General features: G+C 41.2%; 2 protein-coding genes across 2 annotated transcripts; both read right to left on the bottom strand.

Moving 5' to 3' along the window:
* Window positions 1-226: 226 nt before the first annotated feature.
* Window positions 227-21044, bottom strand: LOC104598395 (uncharacterized). Its single transcript, XM_010260431.3, is given in 4 exon segments — window positions 227-532; window positions 16689-16820; window positions 16822-20143; window positions 20567-21044. Coding segments are annotated over 2 exon segments (3405 nt in total). The 5' UTR covers window positions 20125-20143; window positions 20567-21044; the 3' UTR covers window positions 227-532; window positions 16689-16718.
* On the bottom strand, window positions 2531-3043 carry LOC148790727 (uncharacterized). The gene has a single exon (XM_088890343.1). It carries the CDS (start codon window positions 3041-3043, stop codon window positions 2531-2533), a length of 513 nt encoding a protein of 170 aa, XP_088746469.1.
* Window positions 21045-21359: the final 315 nt, after the last annotated feature.

The following is a 21359-nucleotide window of genomic DNA, read 5'->3' as shown; positions in this document are numbered from 1 at the left end:
CAATTTTGTGTTGCTGATAAAAAAAAATGATATGTTTCCAACCTAGAAAGTTTAATATGGATATATGGAGGCTGACTTGAGTCAACCTAGGAGTTCTTATCCTTTTTTCTCTGTCCCCCTACCTTCTCTTTGTATTTTCTCCTCTAATGGTTTATTAATAAATTTTATTTGAAAAAAAAGGTATATTGAAGATGACATGAAGTTAAGACAATAGGAAAAAGAGTCTGTCCCAAAGCAACTCAAGTGACAAAGCAAGAACTGGTAATCCTACATTGTTTAGCAAAAGTACATACTCTTTATAGGGAGCATTAGATACTTCTTGGGTAAGAAACCTTAAGTAGTATAACAAATTATACAAAGAAAGAATTGTAAAGTGTCTTGAAATAAGAATACCACACTAGCTTCCCCACTCTTTCCCCCCTAGACTGGGCTTCTTGGAATAAACTGCTTGCAAGGCTAATCCTAGTGAGGATTCACAGGCTTGGCCTATTAATATACACTTCAATGCCTCCAAATTAGTTGCATCAAATACCTGTTTTGATGAAAATGATATAGTTAAAACTCTAGCATAGATCCCAACATGATATCATCTAGAAAGCTCTATTAGTTGTCATAATATAGACCAAATAACAAAGTAAATTAATTGTGAAGCATTCCTTTGCATCTATCTTTTAACCAAAGCCAATAAACAAGAACTGGAACCATACCATGTGATGTATGTTTTCAGATCACAATTTTGTTGCAATTTGAACCATTCATAAAAGACAGAAGCTACTTTATATATATATATATATATATATATATATATATATTACTTTTAGCATGTATAACAAGAAGCTGTACACAGGGATTAATCACATGATATTGGAAAAACTTGTAACCAATGAACTAGTATCACACAGTGGCAACCAATCAGGTGGTATTAATCAAAATTCATGGGGGGTGTTTGATTGGTCAAATTCCTTCCGGTATCATGTATTTCTAATGAGCATAGATTTTCCCTTAATTAAATTGATTCTAATGAGCATAGTTGTTAGGTGACAGTACAGTGCCTGCCAACCTAGGCAATAGAATCAGAGTAAACTAAATTCTAGGTTAGTTGCTTAGTTTTTTATTCTTTTTTCGATAATAGGTAAAGTAAAATTCATTATAGAAAGAAATCATGTACAACAAGAAGCCGTACACAGGGATTGACAAAATACTGCCCAAGCAGCCCTATACCCTCTGGCCCTGATTTACAAAATGATTTTCAACAGCAAAAAGAGAATTGTAATTTCTATCCAAACACTTTGTTTACAGTGTTTACAGAAAGCCAAGAACAAATTTTCCCACAATTTTCTGAAAAACTGAATCTGAATACTTTGTTTAAGCTTGAAGATTCTCTCATTTATCTCCTGCCAGGTGCACCAAAACACTGCTGCAGAGGTCAGATTCCAGGCAAGCTTTCCTTTCTTGGATAGTCCCCTTAAATACAAGCTATTCACAAAATCCGCTACTGATTCCAGGCAGAAACCTTTCACCTCAAAAAGGCTCCAAGACCACACCTCAAAAGAAAACTTACAATGAAGCATCAGGTACTCACAGATTCCTTATGCTCCTCACGAAGCACACAGTTAGTGGAGTCCAACTGCATACCCTTCCTCACCAAATTGTCCTTGGTTAGGATTCTATTCAAATAGGTAGTGCACATAAAGAAAGACACCTTTGTGAGTACATTTTGAAATATTCTGACCCTCCAACCTGGATAAATAATTGTAGAAGGATTTAACTGAAAAGATTCCAGATTTGTCCCAAACCCAAAGCCTTCTATCCTCTCTTCCCAAGTCCACTTGGATGCTATACAGCCTCTGCAGCAAATCAAACATTGCCTCTACCTCCCAGTCATTCAAATGCCTCCTGACCTGAGGGGCCCAGACCACTTCTCCATTATGCACCTGCATATTCTCAGCCACACTTGCTGCTTTGTTTGATGCTACCTCATAAAGGGAATTATAAACTTCCTTCAAGGGTCTGTCTCCACACCACACATCTTCCCAGAATTTTACTCTAAAGTCGTCTCCAGTTTTGAACTGTACCCCTTTTGAGAAAAGGTGTTGCACTTTCTCAACCACCCACACTGAGCACCCATAATTTTGATTTGAAATGCCCAGCTCCCACATTGAACTACTAGAGCCATACTTTGCCTCCACCACACTTCTCCAAAGACTTCCCTGATTATTACCAAACCTCCAGAACCACTTGCTCATGAAGGCCATATTGACATCTCTCACCCTATGCACACCTAAACCTCCATGCAATTTGGATTTACATGCCTTAATCCAGTTTACTAGATTGTATTTTTTCTTCTCATCCTTCCACCCTCTCCAAAAAAAATCTCTCATTTTCTTTTCTATACAGTTTGCCACACTAGTCAGAATTGGGTACAAACTACAAAGACAACAAGTATAATGGTAATGAAGAAAGCACACTTTTTAGCAAAGTTATTTTGCCTCCATATGACAGACACTTGGCTTTTCAAGAGGCCAATCTCTTAATTCTTTTCTATTCTCTCCACAATAGGCTCCCATATTGTCTTGGAGTTACATCTTGCTCCTAGCAGCATTCCCAAATACTTAGATGGAAGCCTGCACACATTGCAGCCCCACTCTGCCCAACTTTCCAGCTCTGGAACTTCTCCCACAGCCACCAGCTTACTTTTGTGAATGTTCATATGTAGACCTGAAACTACCTCAAACCATTTGAGGAGTGCCATTATGTAGCCAATCTGTTTGCTAGATGCATCACCAAAGATCAGAGTATCATCGGAAAATTGCAAAAAAGGAACCTCCACCCTTTCACTCCCTACTGCAAAGCCTTCAACAAAACCTCCCAAGACAGCCCTTCTAATCATTCTACTCAGGGCTTCTGTTACACAAATAAACAAGGGGAAAGAGGGGCCCCTTGCCTTAGTCCCCTTGAACTTTTGAATCTCCCACAAGATGTTCCATTCACCAAAACTGAAAAGGTTGGCGTGGTCGTACAAACCTTCATCCAGTTTCTCCATTTTGTACCAAAATTCAATCTTTCCAGCACATAATCCAAGAAGTGCCAATTGATGTGATCGTAGGCCTTCTCAAAGTCTAATTTACATAATAAGCCAGCCCTCCCACTTCTTAGCCTAGAGTCAATTAACTCGTTTGCTACCAACACCCCATCCACCATAAGACGTCCTACAAAAGTTCCTTATCTGAAACTATGCTCTGCAACACTGACTTTAGTCTCTTTGCTAACATTTTGGCAAGTATGTTGTAAATACTACCTATCAAGCTTATTGGCCTATAATCCTTGAGCTCTTCAGCCCCTTTCCTTTTTGGAATGAGTGATAAAATTTGAGTTCAGACTTTTTTTAAGTGTTGCTGGATGATAAAATTCCTCCACCTCATGAAATCCCAGCATTGTTTAAAAAAGGCCATAGTGAAGCCATCGGGACCCAAAATCTTGTCCCCTTCCATCTCTTTAATTGCATCCCATACCTCCTCTTCCCTGAATTCCCTCTCTAAACCTCTAGCTTGCTCTTCTGAAATGGTATCAAAATCAAGCCCATCAAGTTTGGGCCTGTCTTATCAGTTCTCTTTATACCGGTTTTCATAAAAGCTCACAATATGATCCTTGATCCTGCTTTCCTCCTCAACCACTTCCCCGTTCACTATCAATCTCTTACGGAATTTTCCCTCTTTTTAGCGCTAGCCATTTTATGGAAGAACTTCATTTTTTTTATCAATAACACCAGCTTCAATAAATTAAAAGAAAAGAGGGAATATGGATACAAGAGGGGAGATAAAATATCTTAGCACCCCAAAAATAGAAAACAAAGGGAGTACAAAGAGAAAAGATTAAAAACTAGCCCAAAAAACAGACTCCCTATTCACTCCTTGCTTGGCCAACCCATCCGCAAATGAGTTGGCACTCCTCTTCACCCAGCTGTACTGAATCTCAATGTCCCTACCCAGCCATAAGAACTGTTTTTTTTCATTGTTAAAGTTCCACAAACCACTGTCCTCTGTCTTCAACCAACTAACCACCACTTTCGAATCACCTTCTAGGATCAAACGGCTAATATTTAATTGCTTTGCTCTTCGAATTCCTTCAAGCGCTGCAAGGATCTCAGCTCTAAGAGAGTCACCTTCTCCAATAGGGCCAGAGAATAAAGCAATAACAATCCCTTCCTCATTCCTGAAAACTCCTCCAATCCCACAGGGCCCAAGATTCCTTACACCGCTGCCATCAAAATTCAGCTCTATAAAGCCCGAGGGGGGAGGGGACCAAAACAGACAAAGAGTCCTCTTGCATCTAGCAATGGAAGCAATCTCTTCCCAGTTTCTTAGCAAGTCATCCATAGGAAAATCTGAAAACAACTCCAAAGATTTTAGCCAGTGGACAGCCCTTAAAAGGATTCGATCTAACATTTTTTCCAATGTTCTTTCCTTGTCAGAAAAAATACGTGAGTTTCTTTCTTCCCACAATGACCAGCATACCACTGCCTTAATACACCTCCACATAGTCTTCCCTCGCTTCTCAGGCCAACTGAAAAAAGGAGAAAACAAACCTTGGATAGTCTCTAGAGGATACCAAGAACACCTAAAGCGGGAGAAAACCCACTCCCATACAGTTTTAACAGCCTTACAAGAGACCATGAGGTGGTAGCCAGATTCCCCATCAGTTTTACAAAGAGCACATCTATTAAGAAGTAGACAATAGTTGGGTCTCTTTCTCTGAAGTAAGTCTAAAGTGTTGATTCTTTCCAGGAAAATTTCCCAACAAAAAAAAACAACCTGAGGAGGAATAGGCCTGCTCCAAATTTCCTTAACCGGAAAGGACAACCAAAAGGGGATAGGAGGCTGAGTTAAGGTTTCAAAGAATAAAGCACAAGAAAAGGTACCAAAGCTAGAAGGGGTCCAAAATCTGGTGTCTTCCTTAGCAGGGTTTAGGAAGACAATCTCAAGGGAGGCTAGCAAAGTTACCATGCTATCCATGTCTATATCCCTAATTGCCCTACGCAGGCCCAGGTTCCACCCAAACCCAGAAGTGGAGGCTGAAGGGACCAAAAAAGAAGATATGGATTCATTTTTCTAGTCTGATAGAGCATAGAAAGAAGGAAACTGTTCCTTCAGAGGAGAATCCCCGACCCAAAGTTGTTCCCAGAATTTTATTCTGTTACTAGAGTTTAGACCATACCTGATCCAAGGGGAGAAAACTGGAAGCAGATTGTGAATGGATTTCCAAGGAGAAGCAACTGAGGCCCTTGCCAAGATCCCAGCCATTGTCTTCCAGCCCATGTATAATAGCCACAATCTTAGTCCACAATTTATCCCTTTCCAATGAAAACCTCCACAACCATTTCCCCAACAGAGCCATATTCCTTTTCTTGAAATAACCAATCCCAAAACCTCTTAGTTTTTTACACCTAGTGACCACCTCCCAACTCACCCTATGATCTCTCTTCTCCTCTCCAGGCTCCCACAGAAAGTTCCTTATTAATTTTTCCAAAAGATTGGAAACCTTTGAGGGGATCTTAAACACTGATAGATTGTAAACAAGAAGGTTAGCTAGGGTAGAGCTAATGAGAGTGACTCTCCCACCTAAAGAAAGATAATTTCTCTTCCAGGCCGCCAGACTCTTTTCAAACCTCTCCACTACCGAAGTCCAAAAGCTAACTCTCTTAGGATTATCTCCTAAAGGGAGGCCCAAGTATGTCAGGGGCCAGTCCGAAATTGCACAACCTAGCTCACCTGCAAACTCCCTTAGGTCCCTTTCATTCACATTCACTCCCGCCACACAACTCTTATCAAAGTTCACCTTGAGGTTAGATATCTGCTCAAAGAAGTTGTATTGTAAACTTTAGATTCCGGATCCAATTGAAGTTCCCTCCTTCATAGAACAGGATAGTATCATCTGCAAACTATAGAAGTGTTAAGGGAACCTCCTCCCTTCCTACTCTCCACCCTCTTATCAAATTCCTCGAGTCTGCTCTATGGATCAACCTCCCAAGCACATCAACAATCAGGGTGAAAAGAAAAGGGGAAAGAGGATCTCCTTGTCTTAGACCTCTCAACACAAGAAAGAAAACCACAGTCTCGTTCACCAGGATAGAATAATGACAAGTCCTAACATAGCCCGAAATCCACTTACACCACCTATCTCCAAAACCAAAACTCCTCAACACCTCCATCAAGAAAAACCAATCAACCAAGTCATAAGCCTTCTCCAAATCCAATTTGCAAACCACTCCCTTTTTCTTTGACTTCCTAAAGCTCTCCAAGCTCTCATTTGCAATGAGAATATGATCGGTGATCTATCTTCCCTCCACAAAAGCACCTTGGTTGGGTGCAATAATAGAGGGAAGCACCTTTATCCTTAGAGACAACACCTTTGCAATGATTTTGTACAAGCTAGTCACCAGACTGATAGGTCTAAAATCCTTTGGTTGTGATGCATCTTTCTTCTTTGGGACCAAAGCAATAAAAGTTGAGTTCAAGCCCGGATTTATTACTCCCCTTCTGGGGAACTCCTCAAAAACTGAACTAAGATCATTCTCCAAAATATCCCAGCAGTCCTGGTAGAAGGCCATTGTGAAACCATCTGGACCCGGAGCCTTTGTCCTATCCAATGAGAATACTGCTTCCTTTATCTCCTCCATATCAAAACTTTTTTTCTAGCCTCTCTCTTCTCTGCACTTAGAGTCGGCCAATCCAATCCTTCCAACCACACTCTCCCATTCATAGGCCTTCTAAAAATAGATTCGAAGTGGTTTACTAGAGCCTCTAAAATTTCTGTGGAGTGGGGACAACACTGCTCCATCAACTTCCAAATTAGAGATGAAATTCTTCTTTCTCCTCCCATTTGGCACTGAATGGAAAAACCTTGTGTTTCTGTCTCCCTCCTTTAGCCACTTACACCTGGATTTTTGCCTCCAACTGATTTCCTCCTTAACCAAGATGTCCTCCATCTGCCTCCTCAAAACCCAACTCAACTTCCTTTCTTCATCTCCAAAGGAACCTCTCTCTTCCTTCAGGTCCAAATCGTCAATTTGCTCCACCATAAGTTTTATCTCTTCTAATCTTCGAAACTCCAGCCTATTCCACTCCTTTAATTGTGATTTTAAGTATTAGAGTTTCTTGTGGAACCTCATTCCCTCCCAATCAACTATCGGATTATCTTGCTCCCACCACTCTCTGATCTTCTTAATGAAACCCGAATGAGTCAACCACATGTTTTCAAACCTGAAAGGGGTAGATCCAACTCCTCTTATTTCCTCCTTGACCAACACTATAGGTCGGTGGTCTGAAGTAAGTCTTGGGAGAGCCCTAGAAGTAATATTGCCCCAATGTTCCTGCCAATCTGTTGAGAACAAAAATTTGTCCAACTTGGAGCAAATTGGCCTTGATTGAAGGTTGGACCAAGTGAAGTTATTATTTAGGAAAGAAAGTTCTTTAAGTTCAGAAGAATCCACAAATTGGTTGAACTTCCTCATACTTGTTGTCACTCTCTGTCTGGGGTTGTTGGTTTCCTCTATAAATCTCACTACATTAAAATCCCCTCCCACACACCAAGGTTCATCCCATAGGCCTCTAATGTCACTCAATTATTCCCATAATTTCTCCCTCTGCCCATAGTCATTGGGGCCATACACTTTTGTTTTTTTGATAAATAACATCAATTCCATTAAAATAATGAATAGAGACAAGAAGATCCCCTTAGAGGCACGAGGAGCAGCCTCTCCAAGCAGCAAATACACAAACTACAACAGAGAAAACACGAATGTTGAAATTAAAACAATAGTTACAATTGTTCCCAAAACAATGTTTCCCTATTTATCCCTTGTTTTGCCAAGACATCAGCAAAAGCATTAGCTGATCTCCCAACCCATTGTACTGTTATAGACATATTTCTTGTCAACCATTTGAATTTCTTTAACTCATTTTTGTAGCCCCAAGTGACATCCTCCGAATTATTTAACCAGTCCACCACTGTCTTAGAGTCTCCTTCAAACCGAAGCTACTCCACGCCCACTTCTTTTGCAAGAAGTATTCCTTGTATTGCAGCTAGCAGTTCTGCCCGGATAGAGTTCCCAACTCCTAAAGGGCCAGAGTAGATTAAGACAACCTCTCCAGCCTCATTCCTTAGTACACCTCCCATCCTAGAGGGACTCGAGTTACCCTGGCTACTCCCATCAAAATTCAGCTTCAAAGAACCAAGAGGAGGGGGGACCCAGCTAGTTATTGCCCTTCCCTTGTAGGAGGAACAGCTTGCTACCAACTTCCAATCCTTCCAACAATCAGTAAAAGTAAAATGGTTAAATAATTCTAGTCTCTTTAACCAATGTAAAGACCTAGACAAAATGCAGTCCTTTAAGGTTTGACTGCTTCTTCCTTTTTCTTGGAAGATTCTGGCCATACACATTTGTTAGTACCCATTCATACCCATCGTCCACTTGTCTGAACTTTAGGGAGACAAAATGATCTCCAATTAGCTCCTCCACACCTATGAGTAAATCTTCTTTCCACAAGGTCAAAATCCCTCCTGAGGAACCCCACGAGGGAGCAGCCACCCACTTTATACCCCTAGAACTCCACACACTCCTTGCCCATCTGCAATCAAAATCCGTTCTTTTGGACTCCTGAAGCATTACCACATCCAGATTAAACTTCTTAATTATCTCTTTAATTGTCGCTCTCTTCCTAATGCTGCCCAACCCCCTCACATTCCAACTTAGGATTCTCATTGAAAACCCTTAGCCTTAACCCTAACTCCTCTAAGATCTAGTTAAACCCTTTTCTTCTATCCCCTTTCACCTCAAACTTCTTATCCCCCTCAATATCTCTTTTCAATCTCTCCACTTCACTCAGCTTTCTCTTCTTTATCTTGTTGTCCTCTTTTTTTTGCATGTAGGCTTTTAGACCATTCGGGTTCTTCAGCTTGCACCCCTACTTTTTCACAAACTCTGCAACTGACTCTTCCCAACTAGTTTCCTCTTTTTCTGAAGTTGCACTCTCCTCACTCCTAGGAAACTTCTCATTCCTTCTCACATTACCTCCAACAACAGCCCTTTTTGTCCCCTCCATGCTCCCTCTCTGCACTTCCTCTCCACTTCACCCAAAAGGCTCTCTATGATTTCCCATATTTTTGCCTCTCTGCAAGTTTTCTCACCCACTCCCCCCCCCCTTGTGGACACACTGTGGCTTCCAGACCAAGGGCTTCCAACTCTTGGTTGGGAGGAGAATCTAGAACAAGGGACACAGAGCGCTCATCAGTAGCCAAAACTGAATTGACAGAGTTGAGGGATTTACCTGAGGCAGAGATGTGAGGAGAGAGCGTAGGCGAAGGAGTGGTAGTCACTTCCTTTTTTGAGAAATTAGAGCACTCTGTCTCCCCAAGTTGGGGGAAGAAAATCCCTGGCGCTGTATCAACGCCCTTTCTGTACCCAAGTATGTACCTCTTTGTGAGGTACCCTTGTTCAGCTCTGAGATGACCCGAGCTACCTCCTTTTTGGCCTCTTGCAAAGCACTAGAACTAGGGAAGGGCTAAACCAAATTTGGGTTAAGATCATTCACCCGCTCCTCCCCCTCCTCCTTTCCCTCCCCCACCAAATCAAATAATCCAAGCTGAAATAATCTCTATTTTGTTCTTCAGATAGAGCTTCGTTTGCCGCATTGCCTAAACTCCCACAGGCTTCCGATCTTTCATCATAGTCAGAATCTGAGCCGCAACTTATCCAACCTTGGTCAGCCTCTTCCTTCTCTTCTGTTCTAACTCTCAAATAGCACAAGTTCGAGCGATCAGAAACGTTGTGTTTTTGTGCGTCGCCAGCCAGCTATCGGACCCAGCACAGAGGACGGCGTCCTTCTGCCTTGCTCGCCATCTGAGCCCCTCCAGAGTCAAGAGGGCGAGACCTAGACGATGATAGATGAATGTTGCCATCTATCATCGCCCCATGCCTACCCCGCCCCACGTGATGACTTAAGTTGTCACATGGGCTTTTAAAAAAACCACCCGATGCTTGCCCCGCCCCACGTGAAGGCTCACCCACTGACCCATCCGGCCCAGCCTTCCTTAAAGTCGATTCAGACAATGACTTTGAGCTCACCCGAACCTTACCCCTTTTAGCCACGTCAACATAGGACAGGCCACCCTCTTTAAGCAACCAAACTTCAAAAAAAATTGAATTAGAAGCCTTAATAGGAAAGCTTCGAGATTTGGGGCACCCCTGTGACTATTCCCCTTCCTATGTAGTTCACCCACACACACCAGGCTTTCCTGCCAGCCCCTGAAGGCCACGTGTACACCAACCTGCAGACTTGTCAACTCCTTCAACCTCTGTTCGTCTTCCCCAAAGCTTCGCTTCATCTTTTGAAGCTAACCAGACCTTGTACCAACCATCTTCTGAGAGAACTTCGAAGGCACAAGGCAAGTACTCCAGCTTGATCCCAGTAACCTTAAGTTCCACAACTCTCAAGTTTCTTAAGTTAACCTCCAACAAAACTACACCCAACGCTCTGACAATTTTCCTTAGTATTTGATCGTTCCAAAGGTTGAAAGGAAGACCAAGAAGTTTGATCAAGAAGCTGTCGACTCTAGATTCAACTTCGTTAAAAACTGGAGCCCAGTTCTGGACCTGAATCAAACTTCCCACTACAAGGAATGTACTGAAATTCATTTTCTTATCGCCATCTAATAAAGCTTTCTTTTCAGCAAAAGTCAACAACACTACATCTTCATCTAAGCCCAACCTCTCTGCAACTACTTCTAAAACCTTCGTCCAATCTTCTATCACCCTATCTGCCACTAGGACCATCCTCTTCTCCCAGCTCCCACTCCCTTCTTCCAAAGCTACTCGTCGGAGGACAGCCGAGCTAGACACCAAAACTTCAGGGTAATGCTTAAAGCAGGGCACCTGATTACAGAGGACAGAAGGATTACAATCCTTCAAGCCAGGGACTTCTTCCACTCTCCCTTCAACCTCCAGAAGAAAAGCCCGAAGATTAAAAGCGAAGGAGGCCCACCCTCTCTGCTTCTGGCCTTCCGGAATACACAACACTTGCCTTTTGTTATTACCAAAGAGTTCGGTAACCATTATAAACCACCCGTTTCCATTCCTCTTTAGCACAGTTTCAACCTCTTACTCCCACGGGTCAACAAGTTTCTCCAACCTTCTTCCCGTAAAGAAATAACAGTTCCATCTACAAAACCTTTCAACCACACACACACCTCCTCCAGTAGGAGAATTGTCGCCCTGCTCCCTTCTCTGATTTTCAAGTGAACCTTCTTCCCATTTGTCCTTCCCTGCTCGAACAGAAAAGATTTGGCTTCAATGATCAACTCCAGTCTCCATTTCTCTGGCAGCTTGAACTTCCTCTCCTCTCCCATGGTACAAGTGAGATTAGAATACCAATGTCAACCCTGCAAAACTCATCAGAATATAAAGCCATTCTCGGTCATACATAGTATAATCTTTCATAAATGGCAAGCCAACTCGAATTGATTGATTTGGGTTTCTGTTATTTAACTTCATATAGATTGAGTTTTTTTTTTCCTCAAAGGTTTGAAGAACTTCATATTTTTATCTCCCTCCTTCAGCCAGAAACACTTAAGAGCATTGCCTCCATCTCACTTCTTCTTGAAAAGCAATTTTATCAAACTCCAATTTTGCATCCAATCTTTTCCTCCGCTCCTCCTATGAGTTCTCTTTCTTCCTCTGCTTTGTCAATCCCTGAAATTGGTTCTAGAAAAAACTTCTTTTGATCCACCCCTTTAAAAGTTTCTTTTTTCTAAGTTTTAATTTGATCCTCTAATTATTTCAGCTTTTTGCTGATCACATGGCTGGCTCGCCCTTCCACCTGTAAATCCTCCCACCACCTTCTCAGCTGATCCACAAAACCTTCCTCCTTGAGCCACAAATTTTCAAACCTAAAGGGTGAATGCTTAGGCTATAAACCACTACAGTCTAGACAAATGAAGGTGTGATCGGAAAGAGGTCTTTTTTTTTAAAATAAGCAAGACTTCATTAATCAATAGAGTAAGTCAGTTCAGTTACAAGCTTCCCATGGAAAGGCGCAAGCTGTGTCCTCTCCAAACTACATGAATAATTCAGAATATATAGAGAACAGATTAAAACTACAGTTAGGCCCAGTACAATTGTTCCCTGTTTGTCCCTTGCTTTGCAAGACCATCAGTCATGCTGTTTGCTGATCTCCCCACCCACTGTATTCTCACAACCAAACTCCTAGTCAGCCAATTGAACATTTTAATTTCATTCTTAAAATACCAGACTACAGAGTCTGGATCTTGTAGCCAGCTCACTACCACCTTGGAGTCCCCCTCTATTATCAGTTGTTCCACTCCTATCTGAATTGCTAGTTGTACACCCTGGATAGCAGCTAGGAGTTCTGCACTAGTAGAGTTTCCAACTCTTAGGGGACCAAATAAATGAGAACCGCATTACCTCTCTCATTCCTCAGTACTCCCACCACTGATGAGCCTGGATTACCAAGGCTACTGCTATCAAAATTCAGCTTCAAAAATCTTTCAGGAGGGAGTTCCCAATCCACACTTACTCTAGACTTTAAAGATGAGCAATTTGCTACTGCTAACCAATTCCTACGAATATCATTAAATAAGAATTGGTGGAATAAGTCCAATGATTTTATCCACAAGATCACCCTATTTAGAATGCACTCCTTCATCTCTTCTAGGCTTCTCTCCTTCTCTTGGAAAATTCTGGGTTTCTCTCTTCTATGATGCCAAGGGAAGAAAGAAGGATCAAAAATCAAACTTACATTAGTTGGCCTAGGCAACCTGCACCCAAATAACGAGAGAAGCCACTCCCATAACTCTGCAGTAAAGGGCAACAAGATATTAGTAAATAGTGACAATCCTCACCATGTGACCTGCAAAGAATACACCAAGTAGGTGAGAGACAAAGAAAGGCCTTCTTTTTGTAGAATATCCAAGGTGTTTGTTTTCCGGTTATACACTTCCCTGCAAAAAGCTATAACCTTGGGGGGAGCGGGACTGCACCAGATTTCCTTGATCGGAAAAGGACGGTTGGGGGAGATTGAGTAAGGGACTTAAAGAATGAAGACAAGAGAAAGACCCATTCAGCCGGTGTGTCCAAATCCGTTTGTCAAGTTCAAAAGGGTCCAAACAAACTTTATCAAGTAGGCTTATCAAATTTGTTAGACACTCAATTTCCTCTTCCCTTAAACCTCTACGGAAACAGAAATTCCGGTTAGGTGCCAATGGATTTGTCAAAGGGGAGTAAAATTTTGAAACAAAATCCTTTTTATACTGAGAGACAGAGAATAGAGAAGGAAAGGGGGCCTTCAAAGGGGCCTCTCCAATCCAAATATCCTCCCAAAAAAGGACAAAGATACCATCACAAACATCATACCTAATAAAACTGAGAAATTGAGGAAGAATACCATGAATTGCTTTCCACGGTGTTGCCAAAGTTGCCCGCCGAGCTACACCAACATCCCATCCGTTTTCTCAGCGACCATGAATACTACCTACCACCTCATGCCATAGTTGACCATGAATAATACTACCTACCACTTGCCACCTCCACAGCCACTTCCCCAATAATGCCTTATTTTTCTTATCAAGTTCCCTAACCGCAAGCCCCATCCTCTTTGTTCTGGCAAACAACCTCCCAATTTATCAAGTGGTATATATATATATATATCAAAACATATTTAAATTTGATATATTTAAAACATTATTTTCAAAAAAATATTGTTATCTAAAATAAATTTTGGGGATTCAGGTCCCCGCAGAGAACCCATCCCTATCGGGGATTGGGGATGGAGGACAAATTTTATCGAGACAATGACGGTTCAGCTCAGAGTCAGAATTTGTAGGCCCAAAGTACTGTTGGGGTAGGTGCCAGCTTGGAATTGATGCCAATTCATGGGCGGGTGTTGGTGCATAGAGTGTGGGTTGTTGACATTTTGAATGTTTATAGCTCTGCAGTGGAAATCAGAAATCTGCATTGGGCCTGTCCGTACTTTTCCGAATTTTATCCCCAGCGGGGATCAGGGATGGGGATGGGGGTTAATTTCAGAACCGGGGTTGGGGATAAAGAATATGATCCCCACCCTGAACCCACCCCATTGCCATTCCTATCTCCATGTTGACACTAGCTACACAACTCTTTCCAAAATTAATACTCAAGTTGGATGACTTCTCAAAGCTTCAACATTTCTATTGGCAAAACCTCAAGAGAAAGGTTGAAGAGCTTCTCTTCCCATTCTGTAGACACCACAAACAACCCAATTTCACCAAGGTCGCATCCTCCTAATTGTTTGTCCAAGTGTATTTGGCACCCAACAAAAGTAAATCCACCAATTCCCACCTTCCCATGAAATCTGTAAAACCCCCCATTCCTCTACTTAATTTGTTCATCCTTTTTTCTCGTAATTGAAGAGAACATTATTGAAATCTCCTCCTATCACCCACGGTCTGTCCCAACCCTCTTTTATTGCATCTAGTTCAGCCCAAAATTCAGCCCTTTGTATTATCATTTGAGCCATAAACTGAGAAAAGAACAAACTCCCAACCTTCTTCCAGGATCCGAAACAAAATTGAGGTTGAGAACCACCCCACCTCCTTACCCTTTGCCTCTAATGAATTTACATCCTAGATCACCACCATGCCTCCTACTATGCCAATAGATGGAAGAAACTCCCAATCACAATCACGCTCTCCCCAAACATTCCTTATTGTCTGAGCTTCCATTACTTCCAGTTTGGTTTCTTGGAGACAGAGAATATTCGTTTTTCATGATCTTAAAAGGGATCCTACCACTATACTCCTTCGGCCTGAATTTAGGCCTTTTATTCCATGATACTAACTTCATTTAAAAGGATAAAGGTTTAGGTGTGCTGCCCTAGCCCTTGCTTCACCCCCATCAGTCCCTGCCGCTTCTTCCTTCCTTCCCACTCTAACTGCTGACCCTACATTGTCATTGAGGGCCCAAGAGAACCTAAACAATTCCCTCTCTATTCTCCTCCCCTTTCTTCCTCTCCCCTCTAGCACCCTCCTCTCTACCTCTATTAGATACGCCTTCATTAACCCCTCCATACCTTTTAAAGATACCCCCAAGAAAGCCCCAAACTACAAATATTTCAAGAGAACCCAAGCAGAAGGTTCCTCAACACAGATTCTATCCTCAAGTGACATCCCTGACCCTTCATTTGTACTATTTTCCTTGCAGCTGAAAGCCTGAAACAAAGACCTCACCAACCGTCAGCCACTCCTTCGTTGGTAAAAAAGTAATAGGGCTCACATCCGGCAACTCTTCTACAACTTCCAATGAATCTTCATCCTCCCCTTGCATGGCCTTCACCATCTCTGAATCAGTGAGAGCCACCCCAACTTCTTCATCTACTGAGTTAGTCTCCTGGTCCTCTGACCTTTGTTGATCATACCTAGTTGAAGGGCATTCGATGGCATCAAAAGGAGCCACCAACTCCATCTTGAGTTGTCTTTTCGCCTGAAACCCCAGCTTGAGAGCCCTTGTGGCTGAGGAAGCATTCAATGACGTAAGGAGTTCAGCTGGAGGGTTTTAAGGCGATTTTTATCGAATTAGTTTGCTCTTGGGCCGGGTTCAAAAATGGAAATGGCTCACTAGAAAAATTGATTAGTTCCTTAGTTTAATGTACCTACATATAAATTGAAAAAAAAAATAGCAATTATCTTTACTAATAACATAAAAATTCCTCTTAGAACATGAGAAATCATCATATCTAAAAGACAATAGTATTTTAAATCTATTAATTTCAATATTTTGAAAATAACACTATAGTAAAATAAGTATTTCATAAAGCAAATCCATATCAAATAAGCAACTAAAAAACTATAATTTTACAAAAGAGAAAGAAAAATGAACAAAGCAGCTATTTTATTTAATATCAGAGAGAGAGAGAGAAAGAGTTTGTAGAAAAGAATAAAACTCTTTTATCCTTCTTTCCTTTTCTCTTCTCATAACCCTTGGATCTTTTTAAATTTCAATAGTAAACATTAAAACAAAGCATAAGTGATACATATAATATATGACAGAATGCATCAACACGCATACTGAAAAGATCCAGCTATAGTAATAATGTTATAGTAAGGCATCTGTCTTGTGATTTTTATTGCACAGACAGGTACCTTTTTGATATAAATCAAGGCATTCAAACTACGCATCCAACCAAGGATGCCTAGTCACCTAGGCAATATTGATGAGTAAACTCCACAGTGCATTTATTGCATGTACAAACTTTTACTATATTTTTTGTATACCTTACAATGGTCAACATCCTCCAGATTAGAGCTGGTCTATTTTATGTGAAAACAATATTTTTGGGGAGAGTAGCACTGGGAATAGCTCTCATTTACACAATTGGGGATGGGAAAATGATTGTGTTCTCCTTGTACTTTATTCATTCTGAATCTTTATTAATAAATTTCATTGATCCAACCAGAAATTGTCAAACAATATATAAATCCAAATATATTTTGGCTTACACAAACATTAAAGGAGTTTTATTTAACATATCTTATAATATGTTGAAATTTGAAATGAACTTTGTAAGGCACAATTCAAGCTATAAATTTTGCAATGCAAAAGTTCACTAACAAGAATTTCACGGGTGTAAATGAAAACTTACAGTGAAAGATCAGCAAGGATAAAATCAGCCTCAGTAGATCCTCCAAGTGCAATGCGAACCACAGTAGCAATTTTTCTTCTTAATGTTTCCATTAGAATCATGAATCTTGTCTATCATATAATTGTAATGGTAATGTCAACTCTTGTAAGGGAGGAATATTCTCAGCAGCAAAGAGCATTATGTGAGGCATTCTCTTGTCATCATGATCATAAAGGACATTTTGTGCATGAAGGTTAGGTGAGCAACTACGGTTGATGAATCTCCCTACATTCCCATATTGTGCTGCATCAATGGTGAAGCCCACATCCTCCACAACTTTACTAGGACTTGTTTGCAAATCTGGTACCAAAGTTGAGAGTTGATCCCAAAGAGTGTGGTCATTATAATTGTGCCTAATATCAAATAAATACTCATCATTGTTGGTTCTTTGCTTAGTCTCCTTATCCTCAAGCAACTTTCCTATATACTCACATATAAAACTTCCAGATGGAATGGAAGTTAAGGATCTGACACCCCAACCCCTGGATTCGGATTTGAAGATCTCTAACTGGAACTTGATGCCATGTTGGCTAACTCTGTTATGGCAAGATGAAGGGCACTTGCATGAAGGACCGCACTCATAAACAAGGGGTTTTACTTCCACAATAGCACCATTATAGTTGAAAGGGATTTCTCCTCCATTCTTGGCTGCACATGAACACTTCTCCGAATCTGAGCACCCATCTGTACAATCACAACCCCTAGGAGGAGATGGGTTGTACCAGTTAGGGTATATCATCTTGGTTATGTACTTGAATGGAAGAGGTTTCTCATCATCTATGGTGTTCACAGCACATATTGGAATCTTCTCTTTCCTATAAGAAATGTCATGCACACAAAGACCATCACGTGCTTTTAATTCCTTCAACTTCTTCACTTCTTTCAAAGCAAGCTCTGGCTGACCTGGAATTCTTCTCAATTGATATTTAAATACAGAAGAGCCATAACGTCCTTTTTCCTGCCAAAATTTTTCAACCTTGTACAGCCCATCATAGGTGTATGTTGCAACAAACTTACCCCTGGTGTCCAAGGAATCAGAGGCCTTCATTTCTTTATAGCCACGAATAACCCTTACAACAGTTCCTGCATCCATGCTATTCTTCAGTGACAGGTTTCCTCGCTCAAGCTTTTGATCTTCGGCTTGCTTATCTCCAGTTGCTGGCTTTCCTCCTGAGCCAGAATATACCAAGACATCAGAGCTGTCCATGTCATCTGCATAACCACCAGAAGCCATAGCAACAATACTTGTTGCAAGGATTTTTCCACCTCGATTTATATAATCTATACCACCTTGAAATGGTCGATGAAGACCAACAATAGCAAGTTCCACCCTGTAATGAAACTCATCACCAACTTCAACCCCGGGGACAGGTCCCAAGATCTTTCCAGTGTTAACCCATTTGTTTTTATCCTTGAGAATACCTGAAGCTGCAAGGTCAATTCGCTTGGAAGGATTTCCTTGATCCTTTGACTTTGATTCCTCTTCATGCAAGAGCTTTCTAAATATCACTTGGAAGAGACGTAGAGTCTCCCTGACTTTGTTACGGGCACTTTTATCACTTGAAGTACTAGGACCAAAGGGAATCAAGCTCAGCTCCAAGTCCTGTGATCTTTTAACTATGGGGACATTTTCAGCTTCTTCTCCATGCTCTAGGAAATCTTCCTTGTCCCTGAGAACCATTTGATCCATCTCTTCATAAGAAGTCTCCCTGGCAACCATTTCACCCATCTCGTCGTAAGCAGTCTCCCTGACAACCATTTGGCCCATCTCTTCATGAGCAGTCTCGTGTGTGGGTGAGAACTTCTTCTTCGAAGATTTTCCTTCTGAATCTCTTGATCTGTCTTTCCTTTTCCTGGAAGCAGAAGCAGATTTATCCTGCTCCCCATTTTCACTTTTCTTTGCTTTATTCTTGGGTGTACCAGTGGTTGGGGTAGATTGAAAAGCCCGTCTTCCCTGCCTCCATGGACAGTTTGGCGCAGCCATCAGAGCCTGCACAATAACCCTGTTATCATAAGAACCAGAAGAACCTTCCGGTTGAGATTGACTTGTAGCCCGACTTCCATCTTTAGACTCCACCACAAGCTTTAGCTTATGACTTTTGTCCTTATCATGTTTTGCTGATTCCTTACCCTCTTTTCCTTCCAAAGCTCCAACCCCTCTCTCAACTTTTTTACTGACTGATGAGAACTTGTTCAACATACTCTCTCTCAAAGGTTTCATGTTAGTTTCTTTTGTATCTTCATGTTTCAACTTACTCTGGGAAGCTGTTCTGACTCGAGCCTTCCCAATTTCTTTATTTACATTCCCTTTCATTTTGTTGTTTTGATCATCTCCATCCCGAATTTTATCTTTGCATTTTTTGGCATCATTCCTGATCTCAGAAGGTGCTTTCTCTTCAAACTGCTCAGTCATTTCTCTGTTTACATCCCTTTTGTATTTATCTTGAGCTTCTCCCTTAACTTCATTGGTAATATCACCTTTCAATTTGCTATTGATATCGTTTTTACCTTGAATTTTATCTCCAATTTGTTCCCTGCTGGAGTTTTCATCAACCAAAGACTTGCCTTTGGATGAAGAAATGACTCTCAAGTGTATTTCCTTACTTACAAACAGAGCATTTCTCCCACAACCTGGTGGGAAATCTCGATTGGCTGAGATTCTTCTCCGAGGAGGATACTTCTTTAACAACTTCTCATTCTTATCTTCAACAACAGGACTGGATGGTCGAGTCTGATCTGAGAAATTCTTAGATGATTGCAATTCCAAAATACTGGTTGCTTGTGGTTCTGAATTTTTTAGTGTGTTCAACAGTTCTGGCTGATCCAAAGCATTTGGCAGAGGCTCTACCCCTTGTGTTGGTTCACCCTCTTCTGCCTGACCTGAACCATTCAACAAATCAGGAGCTTCAAAATTCTCAGTAAAGCCAACATGTATGGCAGGGCTAGGTTCTAAGACAGCAGCACTCTCCACCCCAGATTTTGAGTCTACAGCAGAAACAACTGCAATAGGATCTCCTTCTGTTTGACTGTCATCAGTTCCCGGTGTGATTCCTCCATATCCTTTGGCAAAATCCGAATCAGCAGGCATACGCTCCAAAACAGCAGAACTGTCCACCCCAATTTGTGAGTCTTTGATGACAATATTTACAACAGCATTTCCTTCTCCTGAACTGGCAATAATTCTAGGCACAAATCGTCCACATCCTTTGGGAAAATCTCGGTTTGCTGAGATCTTCCGCCTCTTATACTTGGGAGGAAAATTGTTAAGCACATGAAAACCGTTTTCCAAGGGATGTTTTCGCAACATCTCAGCATTACTGCTACTACCATTAACTAAAGCACCAATTTTGGATGGTTCTGTGGCAGTTTTTACTTCCTCCATTTCAATCTCCACCATATTAAGGGTACGCGTATGGCTAATAACAAAAGAAAAAGATCAATCAGAACAGAGATGGTACTAGAGAACAGCAAAGAGTTTCAAAATTGAACTACAACGAACCTAAACAGATAAAAAAGAATTCATATTTGGAAATTCAATCTACGCAATTTGTTTATTAATTTTTAGGTGTTCTACACATCCATGCTTGAGCATTCATACGATCTAATATGCTACCTACGGTGACAACCCGGGATTCATCAAACTTGAAAAAAAAAAATAGTAAACACACAGAAAGAACAAGACAATCACTAAAAATAACAACCAAGGCAATCCAAAATTGCACCTATCTGACCACACTACGCCGTGGAAACGATAACCGACAAACCCTAATCCGTGAAAGGGGCCATAATCTCATCAAGGAGATGAAATTTGAAGACAGAATAAAAGAAAGGGCAATTACCAGAATCTTCGATGCCGCGAAAACGCGAAAGATGCGACGAAGGTTACCGCAAGGAGAGAAGTAAAGGAATGGTCCGGTGGTTCCAGCAGTGCGAGATGCGAAGGCGAGAGAATCCGTTATAGACTGACTATAGGAGAAACAATCGTTTGCATAATAGCTACTTCGGAACGTCTGCATTTTGACACGCCATAAAATTCCGGCGACTCCACACCATGACTCGCCACGTTATTAGTATTTTTCTCTTTTTTTTTTGGGTAAAATGCAAAATCCTCTCCTTAAGTTTAGTTCGTGACAATTATAAAAACTCCTTCTTTAACAAAATCCTTCTCTAAATTTTTAAAAGATTAAACAAAAACTTCACTTTCATCACTAATTCCGACGAAAAACATTAAACCGATGCATCAACTTTTCCAAATACCCATTTTACTCTAACAAAGTCGCCCACACACCCCAACAAGCTAGCTTTCTTCTTTCTTCTTCACTCAACACATCCCCCAAGCGAGCTAGCTTTCCAAATACCCATTTTACTCTAACAAACGTTAAACAATCATCACGTTCTGCATAGTGACAATGGCAACATGTCTATCTAGAGACCAGCTTCAGTCGGTGCAAGGCCAGTTCGAACATTCTTTGAACAGCTTTTACAGCCTTGCATCGGGAACATTTCCATACTTCTATGCTTTATTTCATAGGGAATATATTCCCAATGTAAGGCCATGATGGTTGTTTGAACGGGCTTTGCATCGACTGAATCTCATTTTCGTCTGTATGGCCTTTTGTCGAAACACCTCTC

This window comes from Nelumbo nucifera, chromosome 6, assembly GCF_055504915.1.
Source record: "Nelumbo nucifera cultivar China Antique chromosome 6, China Antique-T2T, whole genome shotgun sequence".
Classification (NCBI taxonomy): Eukaryota; Viridiplantae; Streptophyta; class Magnoliopsida; order Proteales; family Nelumbonaceae; genus Nelumbo; species Nelumbo nucifera.
This window is presented reverse-complemented; position numbering and strand designations above follow the sequence as displayed.